The 15,407-nt window shown below is 44.2% G+C and overlaps 1 protein-coding gene across 3 annotated transcripts in view; it reads right to left on the minus strand.

Moving 5' to 3' along the window:
- FER1L6 (fer-1 like family member 6) overlaps window positions 1–15,407 on the minus strand; it is a 162,214-nt gene that overhangs the window by 68,493 nt on the left and 78,314 nt on the right. For all 3 annotated transcript variants that reach the window (XM_043880377.1, XM_043880375.1, XM_043880376.1), the window contains 4 exons: window positions 15,128–15,218; window positions 12,243–12,362; window positions 10,525–10,677; window positions 3,178–3,355 (listed from right to left, as the gene is read on the minus strand). In XM_043880377.1, coding sequence (XP_043736312.1) covers window positions 3,178–3,355; window positions 10,525–10,677; window positions 12,243–12,362; window positions 15,128–15,218 — 542 coding nt within the window. The remainder of the gene's footprint in view (window positions 1–3,177; window positions 3,356–10,524; window positions 10,678–12,242; window positions 12,363–15,127; window positions 15,219–15,407) is intronic.

Genomic DNA, 15,407 nt, shown 5'->3' on the forward strand with positions numbered 1-15,407 from the left:
CTGCTTTCACCACATTTTGGGATTTAATCTTCATAACAACTGGTGAAATACACATCAGTGTCTTCAATTTCTACATGAGGGAAATGGCTTACAAAGAGGCTAAAATCCATTTCCAAGCTTGCACAGCTAATGCCAGAGCCCGGATTTCATTTCTGTCAGGTTACAAAGTCCAAACCTCTTTCTGAAATATCACGGTTTTTTGAATCTCTATGCAAAATGGAAAGAGATTCACAGATATACTAATAGAAAACAAACTTGTGGTTACCAAAGAGGAGAGGGACAGAGGGAGGGACAAATAAGGGCCATGGGATGAACCAATACAAGCTACTATGTATAAAATAGATAAGCAACAGGATATATTGTGCAGCACAAGGAATTATAGCCATATTATCTTACAATAACATAATGGAATATAATTCAGCAAAAATACTCAATCATTATTCTGTATACCTAATGATATAATATTGTAAATCAGCTATACTTCAACTAAAAATTAAAGTGCCATATTTTACCTCTTAGTAAGCCTCCTGTTTCCACTGGTGCAGGTGTGTGTGTGTGTGTGTGTGTGTGTGTGTGTATAAGAAAGGGATGGTTCCACAAGTTGTCTTTGCTTCCATAAACTCAATAAGGGAGGGGAATTTGGGGGAGAATGGATGCATACATGTGTATGGCTGAATCCCTTTGCCGTCCACCTGAACTATCACAGCACTGTTAATTGACTAAGCGCGTGCTAAGTTGCCTTAGTTGTGTCAGACTCTTTGTGAACCTATGGACTGTAGCTCACCAGGCTCCTCTGTCCATGGGATTCTCCAGGTAAGAATACTGGAGTGGGTTGCCATGTCCTCTTCCAGGGGATCTTCCCAACCCAAGGACCGAATCCGTGTCTCTTATGTCTCCCGCATTGGCAGACAAGTTCTTTACCACTAGTGCCACTTGGGAAGCCCAATAGTCCAATATAAAATAAAAAGCTTTTAAAAAATAAACTCAACAAAGTCTTGAGCCATCCATCCACCCATTCAGCCAGCCAATAGCATTGTGAGTGCCTACAGTGTACCAGGTACAGTTCTGGCCTCTGAGGATTCTGAAGCAGCTAAAAGAGCCCCCACCCTTGGGGAGCTCCAGGGAGGAGACAGACGATAAGCCACATACATCAATTCTAGTGACAGGAGCCGGGGCTGAGTGTCCTGCAGGAGGTATGGGCAGAGGACGTGGGAGGTGAAAGGCAGGAGTGAGCACACCTGCTTGATGGGATGCGCGGCAGAGAGAGGGCTGCAGGCAGGGGGCGGGCAGACCAGGGGATGCTGGGGGAACCCCAAGGAGGAGGTGACTTAATCATATTCCTTGGTTCATGGACTCAATGATCCTTGACACATGGCTTCTCTTGTTTTTTGTATTCATTTGTTCCCTTTAACTCTCTTACACAACAGAGCTCCTTAAAAGGGACGGTAAACAAAGAAATGTTCAGTGGATGGTTTAGGAATTTCCTGATTGGGGTATGTCAAGAGAGAGCCCACGTGTTCCTTAATAGGCTACATCAGTGGACACATCTTTCAGCTGGGAGCGAACCTGAGAATGGCTCATCCCTGAGAATGTCCACCAGCTCCCCCCGAAGTGCCTAAACCCCAGAATGTTAGCAGAGCTCCCAAGGCAGCCACAGAGACAGGACACTGCACAACTCCAGGAGGCGACATGGACTTAGTCTAGGTTTTTGTTTTCCTGAAACCTTGAGTCTTACCAGCTCTGTTCCTTAGACTAGTAAAGTCGGCTTCCTCATTGCTTTCATACTTGGTCCACCTCTGGGCTACGGCTCACTTTCCACATGTGGTTATTAAAGACACGTCTGCTGGCCCCCTCAGAGGGCCAGGATCACCTTTCACTCGCCTCTACATCTCCTCACTAGTTCTCCCACCGTGCCTTCCATATGCAGTAGCAAACTAATTATTGGTATTACTGGTTGAATGGATATGTTCTGAAGCATTAAATGAATGAAGAGACCAAATTCTCCAGGAGGTGTGGAAGGCAGCCAAAGCCATCAATGTCAAGGCACAGCAGAGAGAGTTTATTAGGTCATCCTGTGAAAAGAACATGCTTCAGAGGATCAGAAAGGTTTGGGAAAAATCTCTCCTCTCCTCTGAATTGTGCATAGCTGGGACAGCAAATATGTCCAGGTACTTTGGGTCTCTAGAGATAGTGTCTATAAAAATAAAAAGATAACTTGATGTGGATGTTTTCACCCAAAGATGAAAACTCTCTAAAGACAAGATGGGAAGCAATGGAAATAAAGAAGAGTTTGGAGATAGTTTACTAGCTGGGTAAGTGAAAATGTTACTCGCTCAGTGATGTCCAACTCTTTGTGACCCCATGTACTATAGCCCGCCATGCTCCTCTGTTCATGGGATTTTCCAGGCAAGAATACTGGAGTGGGTTGCTATTTCCTCCTCCAGGGGATCTTCCCAAACCAGGGGTTGAACCCCTGTCTCCTGTGTCTCCTACGTTGGCGGCAGATTCCTTACCTCTGAGCCACCTGGGAAGCCCTTGCCACTGAACAGTAGAGTTAAATGTGATAAAAATCATGTTTTATATTATGTGACTTTCACCACATTAAAAAAATGGAAAAGAATTATGTGAAAATGTAAACATGATGGCACTCATTGAAAATATCTATATAGAAGAAGGGATTACATAAACCATGCTGAATTTCTAAAAGTAGCCAAGTAAAGAATCAAAGTAGAGAAACATGAGTGACCCCAATGATACCAGTTCCTATTGGGTCATTACTGGAAAACGTAAATGCCTGTTCTTTTTGGGTCAAAACCCCAACGTCATGCAAAAGGAAATCTGCTTTAATTCCACAGATCCTATGAGCACAAGAACTTACTGATGTTTCTTTAAACGACATCTTTTGCTTAAAATACAAACTAAATCTGTATCGTCCACCTACAAAGAAACTCATATTACACTTTATTAACAGAAACATGTTTACTCCAGATATGCTTAAAGACTTCATTGTTTCTAAATGGACATTGGAAGGTCAGAAAGAAAATTTAGATACTGTATTAAAAGAGGCAAATAAGTTGATCCTGTGCAAGCAACTCATGCATGTCACCCCTCCTTACTGTTTTCTCAGAAGCACACCAGAGACAGCTCATGACCCTGTTGGCCCAGTGGGCATCATACCTTGGTAGAGCAGGTTGTCTGGTGGTTGATGGGTGCCAGCCCCTTTGGAGGACACTTCTGCCTCATAGCCTGCTGGCAAGTTGTTCAAAATGGCGCTGGAGTGTTTGGTGGAGCCCAGCCACAGGTACACGTCAATTTTTGCTTGTACCGACCAACCAGCCGGCCGTTTTCCAGGAAGCTGGGGAAAGGTTACAAGGAAGATTGCCTCATTAGTAGGAACCAGATTGGCCTCACTCTTTGAGCTCCTTCCCTGGAGCTTGTATCAAAAAAATGAGACCAATGACCCTAGTTGGCACAACACATGATTTTAGAGAAGAACCCAGGTTTAATGGGCCCTGAAGCTTAAACAGGCCTTGCATGAAGCACTTCCAAGCCCTGGATCATTTAAACCTAACAGGTAGGTGTAGTTATTGCCTCTGTTTTAGAGATAAGGAAACTCAGGCTCAGAAAGGCTAACTATAATAACGTCCTAAGATAATACAGCTCTTTTTTTTTTAACTGAAAGAGTATTCATTTTACTGAAAATCTTCAATGTCTTAGTCACCAGACGTCAACAGACTTAGCAAAGCTCTTTGTATCCATCATTGGTTTATACATCATTCATGAAGAAAGTGCCCTGGATCCAATTAACTGACTAGCTGATCTGAATCTTTTGGGTTACTCAGGTAAGCCATTTCTAGCAGCTGAGATCACTCAGCTTTTCAGTGACAGAGCCAGGACTTGAATCAGGGGAGATGAAATCAGATCTGGGCTCTGGACTGTGAACCCACACAGCCTGCCTCTCCCCACACTGAGCTGAAATCTCCCTTCCCAGAGCTTCCAATAGCCCAGAATTTCAGCCATAACCTCTGCCTCTTTGCTTCATTCAGAAGAACTCAGACACTCATTCCATAGGTCAGGCCCCTGTGGGTTTGTAGGAACCTGCCTGCCTTATCACACCCTTTCTACCTGGCTGGACACCTCTCCTTCCTTCACCCCTTCTTCACACAGTGTGATTTCAAATTCCCTCACTACCCTGTCTTCCCTCTTTTGAATGTACTCAGATTTGTATAATATTTATATTTATGTTTGTTTGAATTTGTATGTTTATGTGTGTACTAGTTTGAGTGGTGTGTACACACAATATACATGTTGTGGATGGGTGCATATGTGCTCAACATGCAAAGGACACAGCTCAATGTAGAGTGGCTCCTCTATTTCTCCGCCACTGGGATTAGGCGATCCCTTGGGTCGGGAACCCCCTGGAGAAAGAAATGGCAACCCCCCGCTAGTATTCCTGCCTGTAGACTCCCATGGACAGAGGAGCCTGGCGGGCTACAGTCCATGAAGTGGCAAAGAGTCAGACATGACTGAGTGACTAAACCATCACCAACATCCCATCTAGGGAGTCCCAGGCCCTGGACTCGGCTGCCTTCAGTATTTCCGGCCAGGCTTGCATTCTGAAAGTGGCCACCTCTCTAGACTGTGTTGACTCTTCTAAGTGCCTCTTCTGTTTCTCAGGCATTCCCATCAATACACACTTCCCCTTCTGTACCACTTCCTTCCCCTCGAGAGTCACAAAATCCCACTAGGAGAGGCTACCACTCACTCTGACAATTTCCCAGGCACTCATGGAAGGTCCCAGAACCCAAATTGCACCTGGTTGTTCGCCTGCCTTCCTATCTTTCTCTGTGAGTTTCCCCAGGATGATTCTAAGCAACCCAATTCAGCAACTGCCACCAAGTGTCACCAGACCTTGCAGAGGGAGCAGGGCCAGAAGGGTGTCAAAAGACTGAGACACAGCCCTGGGTCTCTCTTCCAAGAGCTCACATCTAGACAAGGAGGCTGCCCTGCATTCACTTATTCATATACAAAGTCAAGTGTACGTCTCCAAGAGAGAAGATGCCATTGGACCAGAGAGGCAGCAGCAGGCATTTCCACCCTTTCTTTAAGACTCTCATATTCCATACCTTTGTATGGTGACATATCATAACTAGACTTAGCATAGTGACCATTTTGAAATGTACAGAAATATCAAATCATTACGTTGTGTAACAGAGGCTAGCATAGTATTATAGGTCAATTATACTTCAAAAACAAACAGAGAAAAAGAGATTAGGACTTCCCTGGTAGCACAGTGGATAAGAATCTGCCTGCCAATGCAGGGGACACAGGTTCGATCCCTGGTCTGGGAAGATTCCACAGGCCTCAGAGCAACTGAGTGCAAAAGCCACAACTACTGAGCCCGCTTGCTGTAACTCCTGAAGCCCATGTGCCTAGACTAGAGCCTGTTCTCCACAACATGAGAAACCACTTCATTGAGAAGTCTGTGCAAAGCAATGAAGACCCTGCACAGTCAAATAAATACATATGTACATAATAAAAAAAAAGAAAAAGACACCAGATTTATGGTTACCAGAGGCAGGGGGTATGTGAGGGGGATTGGATGAAGGTGAAAGGGTACAAACTTCCAGTTAAAGATAAATTAATACTAGGGATGTAATGTATAACATGATAAATACAATGAACAGTACTACTGTGTTACATATGAAAAAGTTAACAGAATAAATCATAAGAATTCTCATCACAGAAAGAAATTTTTTTATTTCTTTAATTCTGTATCTATATGAGGTGATGGATGTTCACTAAACTTATTGTGATAATCATTTCAAGATATATGTAAGTCAAATCATTATGCTGTATGCCTTAAACTTGTACAGTGCTCTATGTCAATTATAGCTCGATAAAACCAGAAGGAAAAAAAAGACTCACATATTCCAGTGGGTTTTAATAAGTACTTTGGGGATGGATCATAGAGAAAGCATCCCAGAAAGAGGAAAGTGCCTGAACAAAGCTACAAGGGCAGGAACTAAGAGTGGTGCTAAGGGCTGACCTTTACTGAGTGCTTGCTCTGTGCCAGGGATGGATCTGCTGAAAGCTTTCAGCAAAGAAAGAGCTGGGGGGTTCAGGATGGAGAACACATGTAAATCCATGGCTGATTCATGTCAATGTATGGCAAAAACCACTACAATATTGTAAAGTAATTAGCCTCCAACTAATAAAAATAAATGGAAAAAAAAAGAAAGAAAGAAAGAGCTGGAACAGAGAATGACACAGACGAGGCTACAGGATCCTGCGGGGTATATGGAGGAGTTTAGATTTTATTCTTTAGGGAGTGGGATGTCATTGTTTATCCAGCTTCAAAAAGACAAATAAGGTCATTTTGCTGTTAGTAAAGAGAACCATAATTGCAACTCAGAATTTTTAAAATTATAAGACAAATAACTCTCCATTCACCACTTCTGCAATAATAATTGTTATTGTTGCTTGACTCTTTGCGACGCCATGGTCTATAGACTGCCAGGCTCCTCTGTCTGTGGGATTTCCCAGCCAAGAATACAGGAGAGGGTTGTCATTTCATTCTCCAGGGGATCTTCCTGACCCAGGGATCAAACCTGCATCTCTTACAGAGCAGGTGGATTCTTTACCACTGAGCCACCAGGGAAGCCCACGGTAATAAAGGTAATAGTTAAAATGCGCTAAGCACTTGTTCAACAAATAGCTATTGAGAGCCTGCGGTTATTTTGTTGTCATAAAAGCAACAAAAAAATCTGCCATTTGGATCTATCACAGGCCTTCAATTCACAACAGCAGGATTTCTGTCATATCACAGTGATGTCCTCAATGCCTAAAAGAGTACTTTGTACCCAGGAAGCACTCAGTAAATATTTGTTGAATTCTCTGTTTCTTGGTCTAATGATAATATTTTACATATGCTGAGCACTTACATTGCCCCAGGCCCTGGTTGAATGTTCCTACACACAGAAGGTCCTATTCAGTTCAGTTCAGTCGCTCAGTTGTGTCTGACTCTTTGGGACCCCATGAATCACAGCACGCCAGGCCTCCCTGTCCATCACCAACTCCCGGAGTTTACTCAAACTCATGCCCATCAAGTCGGTGATGCTATCCAGCCATCTCATCCTCTGTTGCCCCCTTCTCCTCCTGCCCCCAATCCCTCCTAGCATCAGGGTCTTTTCCAATGAGTCAACTCTTCGCATGAGGTGGCCAAAGTATTGGAGTTTCAGCTTCAGCATCAGTCCTCATTACTTGCATCCTATTAACAAGCCATAGGTTATCATTCACCTTCATGATGACTATAAAACAAATTCTTTCATGCTGTGTATTTTAAAGATGAGGAAGTGAAGGTTCAGAGAGGTTAAGACAATTGTCCAACATCACAGAGCAAGGCAGGAATAGAGCCAAGACTTAACCCTGCTCCACCTGGCTCCAGAGCCCATCCTCTTAGCCCTCCTCCAATACTGTTATGTGTATCCATGCATGTGAGTTGCCTGGACCATCTGGTAGAATGCAAATTCTGACTCTGAAGATGTGGGGTAGGATTTGAGATTCTGCATTTCTCCCTATTAGTGCCGATCCTGCTAATCTATGGACCACTGTTCCAAGGAGTAGCAAGACTCTTCATTTACTGTACTGCATTGCCTCAAGCCAGACTGATATCCCTTGCTTCTTAAAACAAAACCACGAAACATCCTACATCTTTGCTGCTCTGAAAACAACCTGAATGTGTGAATCATGGTTAGAACCTAACACTCAGCCAATATCTTGTGCTATTATACAAGGACCATGGCTGTGTGCCTAAATTTTCTAGGTTACACATCTTTTTAAAAATTCCCTGGTGGCTCAGTGGTAAAGAATCCACCTGCTAATCCAGGAGACACGGGTTTAGTCCCTGGTCTGGGGAGATCCCACATGTCAGGGAGCAACTGTGCCTGTGCTCCACAACCTCTGAGCCAGTGCCCTGGAGCCCAAGAGCCACGACCACCGGAACTACGGAAGGCCGTTGGTAGTGCCCTAAAGCCCATGCCCTGCACCAAGAGAGGCCACCACAATGAGAAGGCGGTGCACCATAACTAGAGAGAAGCCCCGTTCTCCGCAACTAGAGAAAAGCTCACACGGCAACAAAGACTCTTCCCTGGTGGCTCAGACGGTAACGAATTCACGTGCAATGCAGGAGACCTGGGTCCAGTTCCTGGGTTGGGAAGATCCCCTGGAGAAAGAAATGGCAACCCACTCCAGTATTCTTGCTTGTATAACCCCAAGGACAAAGGAGCCTGGCAGGCTACAGTCCATGGAGTCGCAAAGAGTCAGACACGACTTAGCACAACAATGACCCAGCAAAGCCAAAAACTAACTAAATACATAAATTTTTAAAAATACGCACACTGAACTTGCTTGCAAGACAATGCAGTTTCTCACTTAGGAATCCAAGTTGTAACTCACGCAACATCATTGAGCACCTTCTCAGGTACTCATAGAAGCAACACCCCACGTTTAATTTCATGTGCATTTCCAGCCTGGGCTGTGTCTTCCCTACTCCCCCTTCCCCAATCTCTTTTCTCTCATGTGCTCCCAAAGTCTGACCAACCAAAGCAACTTCTTTCCTTTTATTAATAGCTTGGCAAGGCAGGGAGGGAAAGGAAAAAAAAACAAAACAGAAAAATATGATCACCAATGTGTACAAGTTTTGCAAGACAGAATGCTAAAGTCTGAGCTTCTCCCATAACCCACCCACATCCCTCCAGGGTCCTGGTGAAATGCCAACTGGCTTACAAAGAAGGGTAATCATGGCCAGTCAGAAAAAGGGAAGAAGGATGATCATTCACACAAACTGTGTTGAAGTTAGCCCATCAGTATTAGTAAGAGAAAGAAGTGTTTGCTTTGTAGAGACTTCACTCTGTGGCAGGACCCGGCACACCACTTTCTGCTGCATCCTGGGAAAAGCATCACCAGCTCAATGGACATGAATTTGAGCAAACTCCAGGAGATGGTGAAGGACAGGGAATTCTGGCATGCTGCAGTCCGTAGGGTCACAAGAGTCCAACACGACTGAGAGGCTGAACAACAATAAAGGAAAAGCTAAATGGAAAGCTAGAGGCCTGAGAGAAAGAGATGGGACTCAGAGCTGTGGAGCAGAAGCCAGGATAGAGGTGGAAACGAGACTAAGAGGTGGACTCAGCGTTGACACGTGTCCCAGGGAGAAAAGAAAAAGAACATTGGGCGCCCCCCTCTGGCAAGTGCATCCGGCTCCTCTCATAGGAAAAGCCTGCTTTGGGTAATGAGTGTCCTTTTCTGAGACTGAAGCGGGAGAACAACTCTGGGTGGTGGATTGGGCTGAGCTCTGCAAATTCTGTCCCAGCATTTTTAATAGCATTGTGAATATTAAATTAGGGAGAAAGAAAGATCTTGGAACAGGAACCACGGAACCCTGGCGGCCTTTCCAGATTTACTGTTCCCTAGCTATGTCTTCAGATGACACCGTTTTGTTTCCTCTTGATTAATATTCCCCCAACTCGGGCTCAGTGTTCTTGCCAGGGATGGTGGAGCCTGGTGGGCTGTCGTCTATGGGGTCGCACAGGGTCAGACACGACTGAAGCGACTTAGCAGCAGCAGCAGCAGCAACTCAGGCTCAGGCCTTCCCAGGTGGCTCAGTGGTAAAGAACCCGCCTGCCAATGCAAGAGATGCAAGAAATGCGGGTTTGATCCCTGGGTCGGGAAGATCCCCTGGAGAAGGAGATGACAACCCACTCTGGTATTCTTGCCTAGAAAATCCCATGGACAGAAGAGCCTGGAGGGCTACATCCATGGGGTTGCAAAGAGTCGAACACAACTGAAGCAACTTGGCACGTATGCACACAAGCCTTTGGGTCCACTCGTTCTCCATGTTTGTTGCTCAAGTCCAATTCCGGGAAAGAAATTTCTTTGTAGTAGAACTAAAATACCCAAGGTCTCCAAGAAAGCCTTAAATCTTGATTTTAAGACAGTAGAATCTATCCAGAGATTGTGCCTATAACCCACGAAGGGTGCAGGGACCCAAGATGAAAAGACTATCATACTTCTACAATGTAAAGCCATCAGGAATCCTGAACTAGTTCTGTGGAATATCAGCCTCTCCTCTTGTAATTTTCTCTGCAATCTATTTTAAAGATATAGATGAACTTGTGAGATGATGCTGTGGATAAATTGCCCAAGAGAAAAAGTAGAGAGGAAACTCACAGAAAAATGTTCATTCTTCCCAGTAATCAAAGAAGTAAAATTTAAATAACCTTTAGGGTACATCCACTAGATTTAAAGCAAAAAAAAAAAAGAAAAAAAAGGAAAAAATGGAAAATATTAGGATGGTCTACTTAAACATAACTTGAATCAAGAGGGGGCAAGATGTTCTAGCTGTCCTCGGATTTTTGAGAGTCTTAGGGTTGAGTCATAAATCTGGACACATACTAGGAATTCTGCATAACCCAGGAAAAACAGAGATTTCCTGTCTTTGAGTCAAAAATAGTACAGACTTACTTTGAGGAAATGAGTTTTGATCTTCCCGCAGTGTTGACCCATCTGGTCCCTGATGGGGGAATAGAGCAGGTCCTTGGCGGCGATGCGGGCATACGCCACCCTCTTGTTGTTGCTCAGCATCCAGATGAAGACGTCAGGGATGGTGTGCTGTGGCTGTCAGGGCAGAGGGGGTGGGTGTGATAGGTGTGTATTTACATGGGCATTTCCAGGGTTCTCCTGTCCCGAAACAACCCCCTTCTGCAAAAGTTCTGAGACTTAAACCATCTGGGTACTGAGACACCTGTGCAACCAAGCAAGTTAAATGTGGCTTCTTTAAGAAAGTCTTAGGTCACGGAAACCCCATACGCCAAACTGCTCATCACACTTTGACCATACACAAGTCAGACCCATGACTCGGCATCTTTGCTCGCCTACTTTTCTCCATCTGCAGAACAAACACTTTCTACACTTTCCCATGGAATTTTTTCTTTGCAGTCTTGTAAGCACAATTTAGTTTCAAGCAATGGACCTCCTAGGAGCCCGGTAACATTTCCAGAACATTCAGATGAAAAAACAAAAACAAAAAGCCATGAATGTCCTTGGATGTCTTTCCATCTTCAGGAAGGAAAAACAATTTTACAAGGGACTTTATACCTCAAATATGATTGTTAAGTATTTTCACTCCATTTTAGGTGTTTGTTCAGGAGAAACTGCACTAAATTGCGTGGAAAATTAGACTTTAAAGTTGAGCTAATCAAGATAAGAATTGCAGAATTCCCTGCCAAGAGACACATTACATTGTGAATGTTTGAAATGCTCATTTCTGAGCCAACATAGCTTTCAAAACTAAAGGGAGGTGTATTGTCCTAAACTAGCTTTTGACATCCTTGGACTATAAGTAGACGCTCTTTCTAACCCCATAACCTCGATTGTAACTGGTACCCTTTCTCTCTTGACATGGAAACAGGGACACTCATCGGAAGGGTTTCCAGCCACAGCGTTGGTTAGTCACAGCCCTGTTTCAAACATTCTGGGTGCTTATTAAAATTCCTGCATTCCAAAGTGACTGTCTCAGGGTTTTTTATGCTTCCTGGGAATGATTGATTTGCAACAAGAAAAACAACTTTCAAGAACAACAGAAGCCATAAATCTCCCCAAAACCTTCCTCCAGGAAGCAAATATGAGGACTTTGTAAAGCTCATTCTAGTTGTCACCAGAAGATCAGAAGATATTACTTACAACTAATTTTTTTCCCCTTTTCCTGCTCTTTTTTTTTTTCTTTTTTTTAAGCTTAAACCTTTTTTGATATTGGGGTATAGCCGATTAACAATGGCTTACAACTAACTTTAAAATGAGAAGATTCGTTTTAACTTTTACTGAACATGACCTTCAATTTCAGTTTTCATAGTTAAGTTTCATATCTAAGTGCTTGGCTTATTTTGACTTTTCTTGAGCCTACTAAGAACTGTGGTTTTTTCTGTTTGTTTTTGTTTTAGGAACGTGCTTTTTATTTCTGCTGACTACTCAGGCTTCGTTAAAAAAAATCCATAAAGTCATACATGTTTGACTTAATTTAAAAACTTCCCTTCTCATCCTTCAAATGAATACTGCCTCCTCAGCTCAGCAGAACTTGAGAGAAAACACAGCTCCATCTTTCATCCTCAGCAAACATTCAAACCCCCCAGGAAGACATATTCAGTCTAATCTTCCAAATGAGCTTTGCCTGTAGAGTTGATTACCTCATCCACAAGAAAGCGGATTTTTTCCACAAAGTTTTGGGCTGTCTGGATCATTTCTTCAAGAGATAACTTTTTCTTCTGCTGCTGAGTGAGCCCCTTGGCCTCCTTGGCTATTGCCTCCTAAAACAAAACAAGAATTGGTGTAGATCTTTCTAGAAATCTGGTTAAGAAGCACAAAGTGCCTGTAAGCTCCACACTGAGCCACTCACAAGGGCAGTTTCAGGGTCTGCACGCTGCCCATTAAAAGAAGAAGGTGGCTCAGATGGTAAAGAATCCGCCTACAATGCAAGAGACCTGGTCTTGATCCCTGGGTTGGGAAGATCCTCTGGAGGAGGGCATGGCAACCCACTCCAGTATTCTTGCCTGGAGAATACCACGGACAGACAGAGGAGCCAGGCAGGCTACAGTCCATGGGGTCACAGAGTCAGACCTGATGGAGCCACTTTCACTTTCTTTCACTTCAGGAATATGGAAAGAGTGAATATTACTTCACTTTCATTTGACAGATGAGAAGCTGAGGCCCAGAGAAGTCAGTGTCTGATGGGGTTCCTGGCACATGGCAGGAGTTAAATAAATGTTTGCGGGGTGAACAGACAAGTCAATAAATTGGGGACAAGCACTGAGAACTTTATAGCACCCAGGGCCTGGCACCTAGGAAGCCCCTGACTAGAGGACCTGAATACCTGCAGTGGAGCAGGCGCTCCCAGGAGCCAAGGCCTAGGGCAGGGGAAGGATACAAGTTTCCCTTCCCTGAGACTTCGACAGTTGGCGAGGTGAAAGCAGTACATGCAAATAACTAAACCGTGTAAAACATCAAGGGACTGGAGGGGCCAAAGCCAGGTTTTATGAATAATATTAAATGTGATATTTTAGCTGAGTCTTTAAAAATACATTGAATTCATCAGTTGATTAAAAAAAGGACAGTCCAAAAAAAAGACAGTCCAGATGGAAGGAACAACTACATATGAAGACACATAATCAGGAAGGGTTCAAAGTCAGTGCTGCATGGATATACAGGAAGGGCGAAATGGGAGCTAGGATCGGGACACGCGGCTGGGCCCAGATGCTGGGCAGCTCTGTACGGCATGCACGAAGGAGTTCGGACTTTACCTTCTGAACAACTGCGCTGTTGTTGTTCGGTCCCTAAGTCATGTCTGATTCTTTGTGACCCCATGGACCGTAGCCCCCCAGGCGCCTCTGTCCTCCACTGTCTCCCAGAGTTTGCTCAAATTCATGTTCATCAACACGGTGATGCTATCTAACCATCTCATCCTCTGCTGCCCCCTTCTCCCCCTGCCTTCAGTCTTTCCCAGCATCAGGGTCTTTTCCAGTGAGTCAGCTCTTCACATCAGGTGGCCAAAGTATTGAAGCAACTGAGAGACTTCAGTGATATTTTCATGAAGAGCGATATAAGCAAGTTTGTGTTTTGGAGACCATTCTGGAAGGTGGACTGGAGGAAGATGATTGCAATAGTCCAGGCCAGAGATGCTAAGGCCAGAGATGTTAGGCAGTGGTTCAGGGGATGAAGAATAGAGTAAGGGCCAGAGTCTTTAAAGGCCAGGGACTCGACCTGGTCTGGGGTCAAACTGACCATTTAGGGTGAGGCATAGGGTTCTAAGTTGATTCTTAGGCTTCTGACTGGAGCAACAAGGGAGGCTGGTGGTGCCAATATAGGATGGGGAACAAGCTTAGGTGGGAAGATAATGGGCTGAGTGGGGTATGTTGGGTCAGAGGAGCAATGAGGCAGCAGTTGACATGTCCACTAGGAGGCTGGAAACACAGGCGTGGAGATGAGGAAAGAGCCAAGCCACTACAAAGCACTGACATGGTGGGCTTGTTCAGGACAAGGACTGTCGGACACAGAAAACAAGAGAGCTCGGTGGGTGATACATAGGGGGTGGATATTTCAGAGGCAGGAAGGGCAGTCACAGGTATTGAGGAAGAAAGGAGTAGGAAGAAGATTTTATATATGGTGGGAATCTGGTCTCCCTGGGAGTAGGGGAGAGCACAAACCATTTATTATTCTGGAAAGAAGGATGAGTCAAGTGTTCAGAGACCCAGGGTTTAGTCTCTGGAGTATAGTTAACTAGCTATGACCTTAAAAAAAAAGAGTCGGTTCATCTCTCCAGGCCCCATTCACATCTTTAAAATGTCCCTGGTTTTTTTGTAAACTGGAGGATAACTACTTTATCCCTCCCACCCCACCCCACCATCCCACCCCTCTGTGTCATCACCAAGCACCAAGCTGAGCTCCCTAACACTGAGGAATTTCATTTTGCAGAATTATCATGACTTCATACAAGACGCTCCTTGGTGCCACAGCTGGAGCTGAAGTTTCAAGGAGAGATACTCAGGGTCTGACTTGGCCTGGCAATTCCCAGCTGTCACTCATTCAACAGGGACCGAGCGACTCTCAGGCACCCAGAACTGTGCAGGGGTTACAGGACGCAGAGAGGGACCAGCCACCGCCCTACCCTGTCCTCAGGAGTGCTCACAGCTTTTCATACAATTCATAAAGGGAGGACATCGAGGAGAGGAAGCCTAGTTATTTCTTTTTGTCTCTCAGCTCAGGAGGCAGAAGGTTAGGTGCAAGAGTCCACAGCCTCTGACAAGATACAACGCCAAAAAATGAACGAGCCCTATATCAGAATAGAATGTAGCACTGGTGGGCTTCTAGCTCATTCTTATTAACATTCAATACATGCTAGCTCTTCTCCAGCACAATCATCTGTTCATTTCCTTCCCACTCATTCCTCTATATCACACAAACATATAACCTTTAGAACCTTATCCTCATGTGGTCTATGACCTATGCTTCATCTACGAGGCTTATTTTTAAAGCCCATGTTTTAGTGCTCCCCAAGTATAAATAGATTTTCACATACCAGCTCCTGCCAACAGAGCGTAAGTCGTTTCTTATCTAAATTGGTTTGGTTTAACATCTTGGGCTTCTTTTCTGCTTCAGAGATAAAGGCGCTGGAAGAGAAGAAAAACAATTTTCAAACCTACTTAGTGAAAATTCATTTCTATAATTCCAGAGATTTACAAGTATACTTTCTACAATGCAATGACAAAGTTGATGAAACCACAGAACCAATGTATTTTTCACTAGGATTAAGCAATGATGCACTAATGTTTCTTTTCTTTATTTAAAAGATTTAGTTA

This window comes from Cervus elaphus, chromosome 21 (assembly GCF_910594005.1).
Source record: "Cervus elaphus chromosome 21, mCerEla1.1, whole genome shotgun sequence".
Lineage (NCBI taxonomy): Eukaryota > Metazoa > Chordata > Mammalia > Artiodactyla > Cervidae > Cervus > Cervus elaphus.